General features: G+C 41.1%; 1 protein-coding gene across 2 annotated transcripts in view; it reads left to right on the top strand.

Annotated features, from left to right (window-relative positions):
- NAV3 (neuron navigator 3) overlaps window positions 1-14,688 on the top strand; it is a 607,457-nt gene that overhangs the window by 544,691 nt on the left and 48,078 nt on the right. For both annotated transcript variants that reach the window (XM_080659233.1, XM_080659232.1), the window contains exon 24: window positions 11,319-11,430. In XM_080659233.1, coding sequence (XP_080515359.1) covers window positions 11,319-11,430 — 112 coding nt within the window. The remainder of the gene's footprint in view (window positions 1-11,318; window positions 11,431-14,688) is intronic.

Here is a 14,688-nt window from a genome sequence, read left to right as displayed (position 1 = left end):
AGAATGGAAACCTCAGAGCCCACTAGGCTTGGGTGTGAATCTCAGGGGGATCTCTTCAGTTAAATTAGCTGTGGAATCTTCTTTTTCTGACCCTCACAGTCATCATTTTAAATTGGGGCTTAAACAACTACTTAGATGAAGAGTTAGGAGGAATAAGTGAGATACTATGATAATGTCACATGCAGTGGATAATCAATAAAGGTTACCTTCTTTTACATTTCTCTGCTTTTTTTTTTTCCTTTTAAAAATGTAAGAGAAACAAACTCACCATTGGCCATATGCCAGGCATATTGCTGGAAATCTTGAATAAGTTCAAATTAATATATTTTTGCCCCCATATTTTCTTAAACTCTTTTTTATTTGTAAACTAGAGGCCCAGTGCATGAAATTCGTGCACCGGTTTCGGGGGGGGGGGCTGTCTCTCAGCCCAGCCTGCACCCTCTCCAATCTGGGACTCCTCGAGGGATGTCCAACTGCAGTCGGACATCCCTCTCACAATCCAGGATTGCTGGCTCCCAACTGCTCGCCTTCCTGCCTTCGTGATTGCCCCTAACCACTTCTGCCTGCCAGCATGATCACCCCCTAACCACTCCCCTGCCAGCCTTATTGATGCCTAACTGTTCCCCTGCCAGCCTGATTGCCCCTAATTGCCCTCCCCTGCAGTCCTGGTCACTCCTAACTGTCCTCCCCTTCAGGCCTGGTCCCCCCCAACCACCCTCCCCTGCAGACCTGGTCACCCCTAACTGCCCTCCCCTGAAGCCTTGGTCCCTCCCAACTGCCCTTCCCTGCTGGCCATCTTATGGTGGCCATCTTCTGTCCACATGGGGCAGCCATCTTTGACCACATGGGGGCAGCCATCTTGTGTGTTGGAGTGATGATCAATCTGCATATTATTCTTTTATTAGATAGGATAGAGGCCTGATGCACGGGTGGGGACTGGCTGGTTTGCCCTGAAGGGTGTCCTGGATCAGGGTGGGGGTTCCCTTGGGTCATGGGACGGCCTGGGCGAGGGGCCTGTGGTGGTTTGCAGGTGGCCTAGCGACCCAAGTGGAGGCCCAGGTATCTGGGATTTATTTATCTTCTATAATTTAAACTTTGTAGCCTTGACCAGAGGCCAGGGCAGGCCAGGAAGTTTGGCTTCCTCCATCTCCGGGGAAACCCAAGCCTCCTGCTCGCTCTGTGGTCACACCCATTTTTGTTGGGATTTATTTATCTTCTATAATTGAAACTTTGTAGCCTTGAGAGGAGGCAGGGCAGGCCAGGACAGGCAGAAAGCTTGGCTTCCTCCATTGCCGGGGAAACCCAAGCCTCCTGTTTGCTCCATGGCCGCAGCCATCTTGGTTGGGTTAATTTGCATACTCGCTTCTGTTTGGCTTGTGGGCGTGGCTTGTGGGTGTAGCAGAGGTACAGCCAATTTGCATATTACTCTTTTATTAGATAGGATATTTCTAATATCTCATAGAAATTGGGAAAAATAATGTTGGTCTGTTCATTTATAATGCCTATGACTAACGCCTGGATATTTTAAAATACATCTCCGCAAAATAAGGAATTGTTTAATTTATGCACCCATTATACTTAAAGTAATATTGCTAAATCTATTACATTTTCTCAGAAGATAAAATAATGTGTGAAATTACCCTTGCCATTTTTTTAACTGATGGCTCTTCTTTAATTGAAAGCTGTACACACACATGTTAATAACCATGTTAGTAATCTGAGATTTATAACTTGCCTGTTTCCAAGTGGTTTTGAGATTCTTATAAAATTCATTGCAATATGCTGTGACAGAATCTAGTGAAATTCAGTGGAGGGATGTATCTAACAAGATGCCCGAGCCTGTATAATTATTGCCCCAAGCACTGAACTGAAATGAACGTCAGGAACACTAAGACACAAAGCAAGACTGCTAGGCATGTTTAGTTCTCATTCTCTGAGCAGAATATAATTTAGATCAAGGAGATAAACTTTGTGGCACTGAATTCAAGAACAAATGTATTGTAAAGTTTCTCAAATTGAGGTCATGGAGTAACAAAAGACAAAATCGCTGTTCAAATAGGCATTTCTCTAAAAGCTGAGCGCGTAACATTTAATCACATTTCAGTGAAACCATTTCTTCAGGGAGCTGAGATAAAAGGGTCTATTGCTCTCTGGTGACCCAACAATCCTGAGGAAAAGATTAGAGAATTCAGAGCAGAGCTCCTGGTGTTCCATGGTTTGTTCAATGTCCATTTAGTCATTCACCCAAGTTGTACTAAATTTCTACTCTATATGAGGAACTGTTCTAGCTTCTAAGAATTCAGTGTGTGTGTGTGTGTGTGTGTGTGTGTGTGTGTGTGTGTGTGTACATACACTGTTTACATCCCATTTTATCACTGGTTATAATGTAAATAGATTTTTATTCTAGTAGGTAACACACTAAATAAAACTATAGATGAAACATAGGATTTTAGGTGAAGATAAGCACCACTGAAAAATTTAAAAGTGAGAATGAGTACATTGGGAAACAAGGTAGGATGCTAATAGGATGCTAATATATAAATAAAAAAAGGTCGGTCCTGACCAGGTAGCTCAGTTGGTTAGAGTATTGCCCAATATGCCAAGGTTTCTGGTTCTATCCTCAGTCAGGACACATACATGAATCAACCAATGAATGCATAAATAAGTGGAACAACAAATTGAAGTTTCTTTCTCTCTCCTTCTCCCATCCCCTCTCTCTCTCTTTCAAATCAATTTAAAAACAAAAGGCCAAGGTGGTTACATGCTCTTGGTTCCATACTTAATTGAGAGATTAAATTAGGACTCACGGCCAAGTCTTCTGGCTTATTATGGCTTTAAAGTATGATTTTCACAATCAGATGTCATTAATAGTCTGAAAACTATATCAAAATTTTAGATCTCTGTATGGACCTAAATCACTCCCTTCAATAAAATCATTCCTTGTTTCCAAAAGCCAGATCAGACTGATTTTTCTTGCTTTTCCTGTTATGTGCCTGAACACTGCTTTTAGAGACTTATATCCTGGTAAGAAAGAAAAGCACATGCATGAATAATTCAGGAGGCAGAATGTTTGGGGGACAGTTAGAATACAACAGCACAGAAACCTAAGCATTCTCACGGGGACCTTTGCACCTTCATGCAGGTTTCAGAGCAGAAGTGGCAAAGGAGCCTTGTCAGGTTCTGGGAGGATGAAAAAAAATTAACTCGAGAAAATGGAGGACTGGATGTCGTAGAGGAAGGAGCACGATGAGCATGAGCAGCCAAGAGAAAAATTATTGGAGACATTAAGGAAAAAAGTAGGAATGTGGAGGGAAATGTGGAACTAAGGCTAAGAAAAGAAGAACCTGGTCTTTTGGAAATAAGGAGCAATTCAAAGGTTTTTGACAGTGGACTAACATGATAAAAGTTAGTGAAAATCAACCTAGCAGTATTTCCCAATAGTTTAACAACATTCCCTGTAGCCACCGAAAGACCACATGTTATATAATTGCAAGTCCAATAGTAAGGTATCCTATCTAGTAAAAGAGTAATATGCAAATTAACCATCACTCCACTACACCCACAAGCCACGCCCACCAGCCAACCAGGAGTGGACATGCAAATTAACCCAACCAAGATGGCTGTGGCCATGGAGCAAGCAGGAGGCTTGGGTTTCCCCGGCAATGGAGGAAGCCAAGCTTTCCGCACACCCTGGCCGTCCCAGGCCTGCACTCCAGGCTACAAAGTTTCAATTATAGAAGGTAAATAAATCCCAACAAAAATGGTGGCAGCCACGGTGCTGGAGAGGGCAGGAGGCTTGAGTTGCCCCCGGCGATGGAGGAAGCCAAGCTCCCACAGCCCTGGCCTGCCTTGGTCTCCACTCAAGGCTACAAAGTTTCAATTATAAAAGATAAATAAATCCCAGATACCAGGGCCTCCGCTTGGGTCACCGGGAAGTGTGGCCAGCCTTCAAACACCACAGGCCCCTCGCCCAGGCCACCCCATGCCCCAAGGGAACCCCCACCCTGTTACGGGACACCCTTCAGGGCAAACCAGCCAGCCCCCACCCATGCACCAGGCTTCTAATAAAAGAGTAATATGCAAATTGACCATCACTCCAACACAGAAGATGGCTGCCCCCATGTGATCAAAGATGGCTGCCCCCATGTGGACACAAGATGGCCACCACAAGATGGCCAGCAGGAGAGGGCAGTTGGGAGGGACCAGGTCTGCAAGGGAGGGCAGTTGGGGGCAATCAAGCCTGCAGGGGAGGGCAGTTAGTGGTGACCAGGACTGCAGGGGAGGGGAGTTAGGGGTGACCAGGCCTGCAGGGGAGGGCAGTTAGGGGCAAACAGGCTGGCAGGAGAGCAGTTGGGCATCAATGAGGCTGGCAGGGGAGTGGTTAGGGGGTGATCAGGCTGGCAGGCAGAAGTGGTTAGGAGCAATCAGGAAGGCAGGCAGGTGAGCAGTTGGGAGCCAGCAGTCCTGGATTGTGAGAGGGATGTCCGACTGCCCATTTAGGCCCAATCCTACTGGACATCCCTCGAGGGGTCCCAGATTGGAGAGGGTGCAGGCTGGGCTGAGGGACACACACCCCCGTGCATGAATTTCATGCACCAGGCCTCTAGTTTGTCAGTAATGCTAGCTGGAGCGTGAAATTATCTCTAGGAATTGCCCTAAAAGTAAGGCTCAACATATTGTTATAATGACATAGTTTGATCAAGAATTTTACCTGGATTACAAATTCTAAGATTCTCTCAGAGAAGTAATACCAAATGCCCTGAGGTGTCTATTGTATGAGATGGAATGATTTCTCTGTATCTGGATGGGTATAGCTATGTACCATTTTTGTCATATTTGGAAAAATGGCAGTCAAATTATTGTTTAGAGCTCTGTTTTCTTATAGAATGCCAGATGAGAAAGGTTGAAATATAAGTCAACAAAATGGCACAAATTCTGTGAATCTATATTTTCATGATATACAAATCTATGTTTTTACATAACTACTGCTAAATCCTTGCAATATTACTAAAGCTGTCCTCATAATCAGAAGACTTTCAGATCAGTTTCCTATAGCTGTAGTGCCAGGAATAACTAGAACATATATTAAGGTGAGCTATGTTAGTCTTGTTTGAAGGTCAGAGTGATGGAGCTCAGATATTGATCCTTATGCTAACTATAACATCTAGGGATTGTTCTTTTATCTCTGTGAAACCACTTTTTCAGGGCGACTAGATAAATAGAAACTTAAACCTTAAAAATGCAAAAATCCAAAGCCAAGTCTTTGGAAATAGATCATGTGGACGCTAAAAATTTAGTAGTTAAAATGGGTCTTGATGTTAATTCCTACAAGTTCAGGTTAAAATATATATTTTTTTATCTTGAAGTATTTTTAAAATTTTATTGCTAGGGTCATTCACTAGCCCTTTATGACATAGAATGATTTGAATCCATAAGCTATTTATTGATTCAAGTTACTTTATTAAGATTTGGTGAACTTTATTTATTTAGTTAGAACCAGGGCTAGCCAGGTTCTTTCAGTATAAAAATTCATGATTTTAAGCCATATATAAAGGGGTGGGGGAATGTGATATATTCAAAAGAACTACAGCTTGATAGTGTGATAATAACTGAGTGTCAATGTGAGGAAGCAAAAGACAGGTTTAGTAGAAATTTTTAAGAGCCTAGCCTAGAAGGTCAAGTTGGTTGATGAGATTTGTTGCCAAGCTTGGGGGATACTCAACAAGGCCTGTGACCAGGAGAGATTTGCAAAGAGGTCAGGTATAGTAAGGACATTAGGTGGGAAAGAACACTAAGCAAGGCTAGTATTATAACACTAGAGCCCCAGTGCATGAAAATTCATACACTGGAGGGGCAGTCCCTCAGCCCAGCCTGCCCCCTCTCATAGTCTGGGAGCCCTCAGGGATAGAAGGCAACCTGGCAATCAGGGGAAGGCGATGCCCCCATCACACCTCCGCTGCTGCCACTGCTAGCAGCACAATCCTCAGCTGGCCCTGGTTACCTGAGCCTCCTCAGGTAGCCCAGGGCAGCTGGGCAGCTGCCATCTGAGGCTTGCCTGAGCCTGGGACATTGGCTGGGCAGCTCCCATCCAAGGCTTGCCTGTGCCTTGGGTCGGCCCTGGGCAGCAGGGGGGCTGAGGGCGGGTCCAGCCACACCGTGCGTTTGCTGCCCCCCGACCCCGGCAGGGCTGAAAGAACTGGGGGACACTAGCAGGGCTGAGGGGACTGGGTGCTGCCATCTTGTGGCTGTGGGCACCGCCATCTTTGTGATGGTGTGACAGTCAATTTGCATATTCCCTCTTTATTAGATAGGATAATGTTTGATCATTTCTTTGAAGCATTTCAAGTCTGGCTTTCATAATTTAGCCTCAGAGATACATACAAAATAGAAGAGGCACTGACTCTATCCAGCTTCTTTTACACAAGACACCCTAATGCAAAACTGGAGTCTTACATAGTCAGTGGGTGTTTGGGGCATCATTATCTTGAATGGCTCATTGTAGATAAATGAAAAATTTTTTTTGATTCTCAGGTTTTAAAATACCACTTGGCCTTTAAGAGTGAGGAAGTATATTTAAAGCAAAGATGGGAAGTCATATGGAGAGAGAAATATGGTTCTAGTTGGAGTGAAGTCTAAATGGGTCTCTACTGACATAAGAAAGAAGGAAGGAATTTTTGCACATATGGAGAGATAACTAGTTCAGGCTGGAAAAGATTTTCAATGTAGAACTTCATTATATTTTTAATAAAAGAGGATGAAATAGGTGCTTGTTTATACTTATAAAGCTATCCTAAAAATTTACTAATATGAATTTGGTAAACTAATATTTTCATAGATGTGATTTTTCCAAGTTATATAAAGAATATTACTTACCTAGTTATTCTTCCTTTCGGTTTATTGTGTCACACTGCATAACAACTAGTCTACTAATATGTGTTATTTTAAACAAGATACTCTATCCAGCAAAGCTATCATTTAGAAAAGAAGGTCAGATAAAGAGCTTCACAGACAAGAAAAAGCTAACGGTGTTCATCACCACCAAACCAGCATTACATGAAATGTTAAAGGGTGTTCTTTAAGAAGAAGGAGGGGGGAAAAAGATAAAAATATGAACAATAAAATGGCAATAAATACATATCTATCAACAATTGAATCTAAAAATAAACAAGGAACCTAATGAACAAAATAAACTGATGAATAATATAGAAGCAGAGGCATGGAAACATGGAACAGATGGACAAAACTCAGAAGGAAGAGAAGAAGAATGCAGGAAGAGATTAACCAAAAAATTTGTATGCATATATACATTATCCATGGACACAGACAATAGGGTGGTGAAGGCCTCAGGCAGGGTGGGATGGGGTGGAGGAGGGAAATGGAGGAAAGGGTGGACACCTTAATACTCTCAACATCTACACTAATAAAAGAGAAACATGCAAATTAACCATCACTCTGCTATGCCCACAAGCCACGCCCACCAGCCAATCAGGAGCAAATATGCAAATTAACCCAACCAAAATGGCAGCCGGCCATGGAGCTGGAGCAAGCAGGAGGCTTGGGTTGCTCCGGCAATGGAGGAAGCCAAGCTTCCCGCCCGCCCTGGCCTCTGCTCAAGGCTACAAAGTTTCAATTATAGAAGATAAATAAATCCTAGATACTTGCTTCCAGCCGGCCCTGGCCTCTGCTCAAGGAGGTGCTGAAAAAAAAAAAGAAAAAGAAAAAAAGGACGGGCTGGGACCTTGGGGGGTGATAGGCCAGGATGGGATGGCAGAGGCCATTGGGGGTAAGCAGACCAGCAGGGGTCCAGTTTGGGGTAAACAGGCTGTCAGTGGGGGTCAGTTGGAGGTGATCAGGACAGCGGGGGGGGGCAGTTTGGAGTGAGCAGGCCAGCAGGGGGACAGTTGGGGGTGAGCAGGCCAGTGGGGGGGTCAGTGGGTGTGAGCAGGCTGGCACAGAGGGCAGTTGGGGGTGATCAGGCTGGCAGGGGGGAGGGCATTTGGGGGCAAGCAGGCCAGCAGCGAGGGGCAGTTGGGGGCAAGTAGGCAGGCAAGCAGAGTGGTTAGGGGCAATCAGGCAGGCAGGCAGGCAGGTGAGCAGCTGGAGCCAGTAGTCCGGAATGTGAGAGGAATGTCTGACTGCCAGTTTAGGCCTGATCCCTGTAAACTGGCAGTAGGACATCCTTCGAGGGGTCCCAGATTGGAGAGGGTGCAGGCCGGGCTGAAGAACAACCCCCTTGTCCCCCTCCCCGCCCCATGCATGAATTTCGTGCACCGGGCCACTAGTAAATATATATTTTAAAAATCAAGAAAATAAGATACTTAATATTAGAAAGTGACAATTCTTCTATCTCATATTAAACACAATTTTCTAAAAAAGCAACATTTCCGGAACATTCTACTTCTAATCTTTTCAAAACACTGACAGCTAACTCATAAAATTAAGCAAAAATTTTTAGACATTTGCATAAGATCCCATTTCTATTTTTCCTCTTTAAACCTAAAACCAATGTTCTAGCACAGTGGTCGTCAAACTCATTAGTCAACAGAGACAAATATCAACAGTACAATGATTGAAATTTCTTTTGAGAGCCAAATCTTTTAAACTTAAACTTCTTCTAACGCCACTTCTTCAAAATAGACTTGCCCAGGCTGTGGTATTTTGTGGAAGAGCCACACTCAAGGGGCCAAAGAGCCACATGTGGCTCGCAAGCCGCGGTTTGCTGACCACTGTTCTAGCAGATTTTTAATTCACAATACAATCACTACTGGTTCTAAATTCAAGAATGAAATCTGATTTCTATTCATATTTAATGCATGGTTATAACATTACTATTTGAGTTATGTGATTCATTAAATATGCAACATATATATCTTTTTGTGAATAAATTTCTGAATGCAGAATGAATTTTAAGTAAACATTTTATCTCTTGGAAGATTTATTTTAAAGAAAAGTAAATTAAATTTGGTAAACATTCTGTTACTTGTTGGGCAAGGACAGAATATAGACAGAATTTGGAGAGACTGAGAAATATGATAAATTGGATCTGAATTTTGTTTATGACATTGGAAATTTTCCACAAACATGATCTTTTTCTTTTTTATAAACAAATACAAATGAAATTACAGTCAAGTGTTTGAAGATCTCTCTACAAATCCAGGAGGTTGTATTGAATTTTCATTATGATATTCTTTGACTTTTAAGCTATTAGAGGTCTATAAAAGGGTTTGCTTTAAAAAAATCTGTCATCGGGTAGGAATATGTCAGATATCTAATGAAAATAGATATAAGAGGCACCAGGTATCTATTCCAAACCTGGATCTCATTTAATTAGCATTGTCTATGTTTTTGTAAGTGTGTAAGGTTAGAATCATCACTGGACATTCCCATGTACGTAGCAGTTTCCTTCAAAGGCAGTTGTCATAATCCTACTTTTTTTTATATTCTGGGAAGACTTGAGTAGGGATAAACTATTTACCTTGGGATGAAGAACCCAAGCCTGATTCTGCCAGAGATGCTAGAGAAAATGATGAATGACAAATATACCATCAAGGAATTCTCTCTCTAAGAGGCTGACAGGAATTCTAATTTTTAGTATTGCCATCTCTACCAAGAAGGATACTTCTTGTTTTTGAGCTCCTGATAGAAATATGGTCTATACTGAAAAAGCACTCTTTCTTTTTTTTTTCTTTGTTATCTTTTTCATGGTGTATCAAATCAGGTAAAATAAATTTACTTAAACAAATATGATAGGTTAAATTTATCTAGGAATTTCCCTTGGGACACACCTTAAAATTACCTAAGTTCAATAAAATATAGATGTTTTCTAAAATTTTGATTTTTAAACTTTTTTGTAATTTCACTATTTTTAAGGACTAATACATATGTTTTATTCACTTTTTAAAAATTCCTATGTTTTTTGGCTTGGTGAAATTCGGTCTCCATACTAGAAATTTTATTGGATGAAAAGTATCAAAATTTAAAATGACCTTGAATATGCCAGAAGAATTTAATAAGATTGCATTTAATAGGAGTGAGTTATGGTTGAGTTCTATGTTTTATACTTGAATATAAAGAATCCATCCCCCAAGTGCTAAATACAGGAGGCAAAAATCTAAAATCACTTATTAGACAAAAACGTGGGATTTCCAGTTGACAGTAAATGCAATATGGTCACCAGAACATACTAATATTTAACTTTGCAATTTGACCACAGATTGCATGAATAAGTTTGGTATAAAGTAAGCAATGTGATATCATGCTTCATGTTGTACTGCTCAGCTCTGGGTGCCACCCTTTGAAAAGAATAAGGACTATTCAGATCATATTTATCCTATATAATAAAGTGGTAATATGCAAATTGACCATCACACCCTCACAAGATGGCTGCCTACAATCAGGCTGCCAGGGGCGTTAGTGAGGGATGATCAAATGACTGAAGAAGCAGGCTGCGTGGGGCAACCAGGCCAGCAGGGGGGGAAGTTGGGGATGACCAGGCCAGCAGGGGTGGGCACTTGGGGCAACCAGGCTGGCAGAAGGGGGCAGTTGGGGGTGACCAGGCTGGCAGGGGGGCCAGTAAGAGGCAACCAGGCCAGCAGGGGGGGCAGTTAGGGTTGATCAGGCCGGTGAGGGGGCATGCAGTTGGGGGCAACCAGGCCGGCAGGGGGGGAAGTTAGAGGTGACTAGGTCAGCGGGGGGGGGGGCAGTTGGGGGTGATTAGGCTGGCAGGGGGGGCAGTGAGGGGTGACTAGGCCAGTGGGGGGGGCAGTAGGAGGTGACCAGGCCGGCAGAGGTGGGCAGTAGGGGGCAACCAGTCTGGCAGGGAGGCGGCAGTTGGGGGCAACCAGGCCGGCAGGGGGGGGCAGTTTGGGGTGATCAGGCTGGCATGCAGAGGCAGTAAGGGGCAATCGGGCAAGCGGAGGGGGAGGGGGCAGTTAGGGGTGACCAGGCAGGCAGGCAGGTGAGCGATTAGGAGCCAGCAGTCCAGGATTGTGAGAGGGATGTCTGACTGTCAGTTGGACATCCCCCAAGGGGTCTCGGATTGGAGTGGGTGCAGGCTGGGCTGACGGGACACTCCCCCCCTCCCCGTGCACAAATTTCATGCACCGGGCCTCAACTAAGAAAAAAAAAATTTAATTCTCCTTTACATTTAACTAAGTAATAAGTTGTCAGATACAACTTGACAAGGTGAGCCAAATATCCATATCTCCCGGGGCATTAGCACTACATAAATCAAACCCATTGGATGGTGAATTTTGAACAACAGGGACAGTTTACTTTTCTTTCTAGGGATTAAAGCTTCTAATCTGTTTGTTTCACAGGAGTCTGAACTCATAGAACTAAGAGAAACCATTGAAATGCTGAAGGCCCAGAATTCTGCTGCCCAGGCTGCCATCCAGGGAGCACTAAATGGTCCAGATCACCCTCCCAAAGGTATATTTAGAAAGATTGCCATTTTGTATCCAATACATTTGTACTTTATTTTATTTACTAATTGGATAAAAGCTGCTTTTACTCAGTGACTTTTTTTTATAATGAATATTTGCTATTAATATAGTCAGAATCTCAGAATTTAAGAGTGGCTTTCATTGTCAAAATTTTTAAACTGATCTTAAAGAATTGGCTTCTATAGTTATATACACATTTCTCTTCACTTGATTTGGTGAAGGTAAGGATGTGTGATTGGTTAATGCATTTATATCTGACCTCAAGCAAAATAAACCCAGTAAGGAGTAAGAAAACCTAGATCTATATAAAAAAATAAAATCAAAGTACAAAGTAGTGGGGTTAGGGGGAGCAACTCATCTGGGGGGTAAGGACAGTAAAAATGTACACTTTTTTTTAAAACAGTAAGACAATGACTGAAAGTTGGTCTGTTTTTCATTATTACTATGTGTCAACAATTCTAAGCAATGATGCAGTCATTTTCGCTGCCACCACCCCTGATGAAAACCTGATGGAAATATTGCCTATACTGAAGAAAAATGCTCTATGTTAATATCTTATTCTTTTTTTACATAAATCCCACTAATGCACATTTCAGCTCTTTTCAATAGCATTCAGTATTCTCACCTCTTTACCTAAATTCTGAATGCCTGTCACCTCTCTTCCCATTTCCAGATTAATTCTGGGAATTTTTTATGGAATTTTTCAATGTCTTCAGCAACCAGTCACACTTAGACCACTGGAATGTTGCTTCTCTTCTCACCACTCCACCAAAACTGTTCCCTTCAGGATCAATAATGACTTATATGACATTAAATTCAATAAAACACTTAAAATTCTTATTGCATTTAACATGGTAACAGCATTTGTTATTAATGCCTGTTCCTTCCTACTTGAAATATTCATTTTTTTCTAATGTTCATGACGTCCACATTTCTAGTTTTTTCTTCTGCTTCTTTGAAATCTCTTTTAAAGTTCCTTTTGTAGGTTAACTCATTTGTATCCATTTGTTAAATGTTAGCATTTCTTAGGACCTGGTCCATCATGATTTTTTTACATTATGATTCTCTCCATCCTATCTAAAATTTTATACAAAATCATCTAGTGCTCTAGCTTTGTCATTTATGTGTTGCCAAGTGTCAAATCTATCTCTTCAATCTAGGCTCATCTCTTGAGTTACAGATCTGTATATACAGCTGCCAAAGAGGGAACTCCATTTGGTTATCTTTGGATGTCTCTGTGTCAGCTTTAACTCGACATCTCCAAATTTTAAATTGTCATCTTCTCTCTCACACCTGCTTTGCCATCAGTGTTCCTTGCCTCAGTAAATGGCACCCTTCTTATAGCCAGAAATCTGTATGTCACATATAAATCCTCCTCTCCTCACTCAAGAAATTGCCAAATTGATTCTACCCCTTGACTATCTCTTAGATCTGTTCCCCTTTCCCTGATCCTACTATCAACATCCCTCATCTCCTCCCTGATCCATGGCCAGAAACTCCTAAATCCTTCCTGCTCTTCATCTTACACCACTTTACCTCACTCTTCACACTGCAACTAGAGCAGTTGTCTCCATACATGTATCTCATATTGCCTTTAGGATGAAATACAAACTCCTTAGCTTGACACAATCTCTTTTTCAGCTACATTTAGTCAACAAATATTTATTGATTACCAATCATGTGCTAGACACTGTTCTAGACCTTGCTTTTTTGTCATATTGCATATTTCATATTTCACCTAGCCTGAACATCTTCCAGTTCTTCAAAAGTTCTTTATATATTCTGTTTATTCTGCTTGGAACTTTCTACCCTGTTTGTGCAGCATAAAAAATTTTTGAGACCTTGCAAGAATTAGCCTAAATATGCCTCCTTGATCCTTAAACTGGATGAGGTCCTGTTGTGATGGGTTTCTGGCTATAGCTGTACTTCCCCCATCAAAATGTGCATTAGACTTTGATGCCTTGATTTACTTAATGTACTGCCTCTCCTGCTCTATGGTAGGGTGGTATGTTTTCTTAATCCTAGTGGCTGTGATGATGCCTAGCCTATGAAAGGTGCTTATTCAAATTTTATAGAAAATAATATAATTTTTAAACATAATTTAAATTTTAGGAAAACAGTTATATAAAGTGAGACATACTAGTTCTCTAGAGACTACTTCTGTTAAGAATTTAGCAACTTTGCATGTGTGGGAGTTGATTACATGCTGCATGGAAAAATTACTGCATATTTAAAGCTTATCTTAGAGCTATAACAAAGCAGCTTATGTTCTAAATCTTCGTGTCCTAAATAGGTCCAGAATGGATTTTAAAAAGCTTAATCCTTTCTTCAACACAGTAAAGTCACTGAAGTAAAACTTTCTGGGAGGATTCCTTTTATCTTAGGCAACAGGTAGCTTAATGTTCCTACCAGAATTAAAAAAATAGGAATTTCTTGGCTCAAAAATGGGGAAAGGGTGCCTAAAGTAAATACAAGTGATACAAATTGGTCAAAAAATATTTAAAAATAATTTGACAAGATTTAAAGCTGACAAAAACAAATAGTTATACAAATAGTTATAAAGGGTTCAATATAGGTATATAGGGTATTAAAATTCAATATTAAAATCAATGAACACAAATTGTGACTTACTATATGGAGAAACTACACAGTAAATTGGACTTATTATGTATATTTTATTGGGTTATTAAGGTGATTATATAGGCTATACATCTGTCTTCTTAAGTAATAAAGGTTTTTGAGACCTTTAAAATCTTTATGTCAGGAAAAAATTTAACATGTAATCTTAAGTTATGTATTTGGAATGAGGCAGCACTTTTACAGACAGATCAAACTATGGTAAAATCACATAGTAATTTATAAAGTTATGTTAACCTTATACTTTCTCTGTATTTGTGCATCACATTTATTAACAAAGCCTGATAAATAATAGCAGTCTGTAATAGAATAAATTTATTTATTTATTCACACAAACATTATCTGAGCATCTGCTGTGTATTAGGCACTCTGATCTTGAAATACAAAGATGCAAGGAGAGAGAGAGAGAGAGAGAGAGAGAGAGAGAGAGAGAGAGAGAGAGATAGCACCAGTGTACTCAAGGGCTCACAATCCATTCTAACAAAAGGTAATTTATGTATATTATTTATAACAATTATGACTTGATAACTAAATAATTGCTATAAGGCTGAAAGGTAAAGGTAATGGAAATTTGTATTTATATTTTTCAAAACCTGCTGTTGCTTTT

The sequence above is a fragment of the Plecotus auritus genome (genome assembly GCF_963455305.1).
Source record: "Plecotus auritus genome assembly, chromosome: 3".
In the NCBI taxonomy this organism is placed as follows: domain Eukaryota; kingdom Metazoa; phylum Chordata; class Mammalia; order Chiroptera; family Vespertilionidae; genus Plecotus; species Plecotus auritus.
This window is presented reverse-complemented; position numbering and strand designations above follow the sequence as displayed.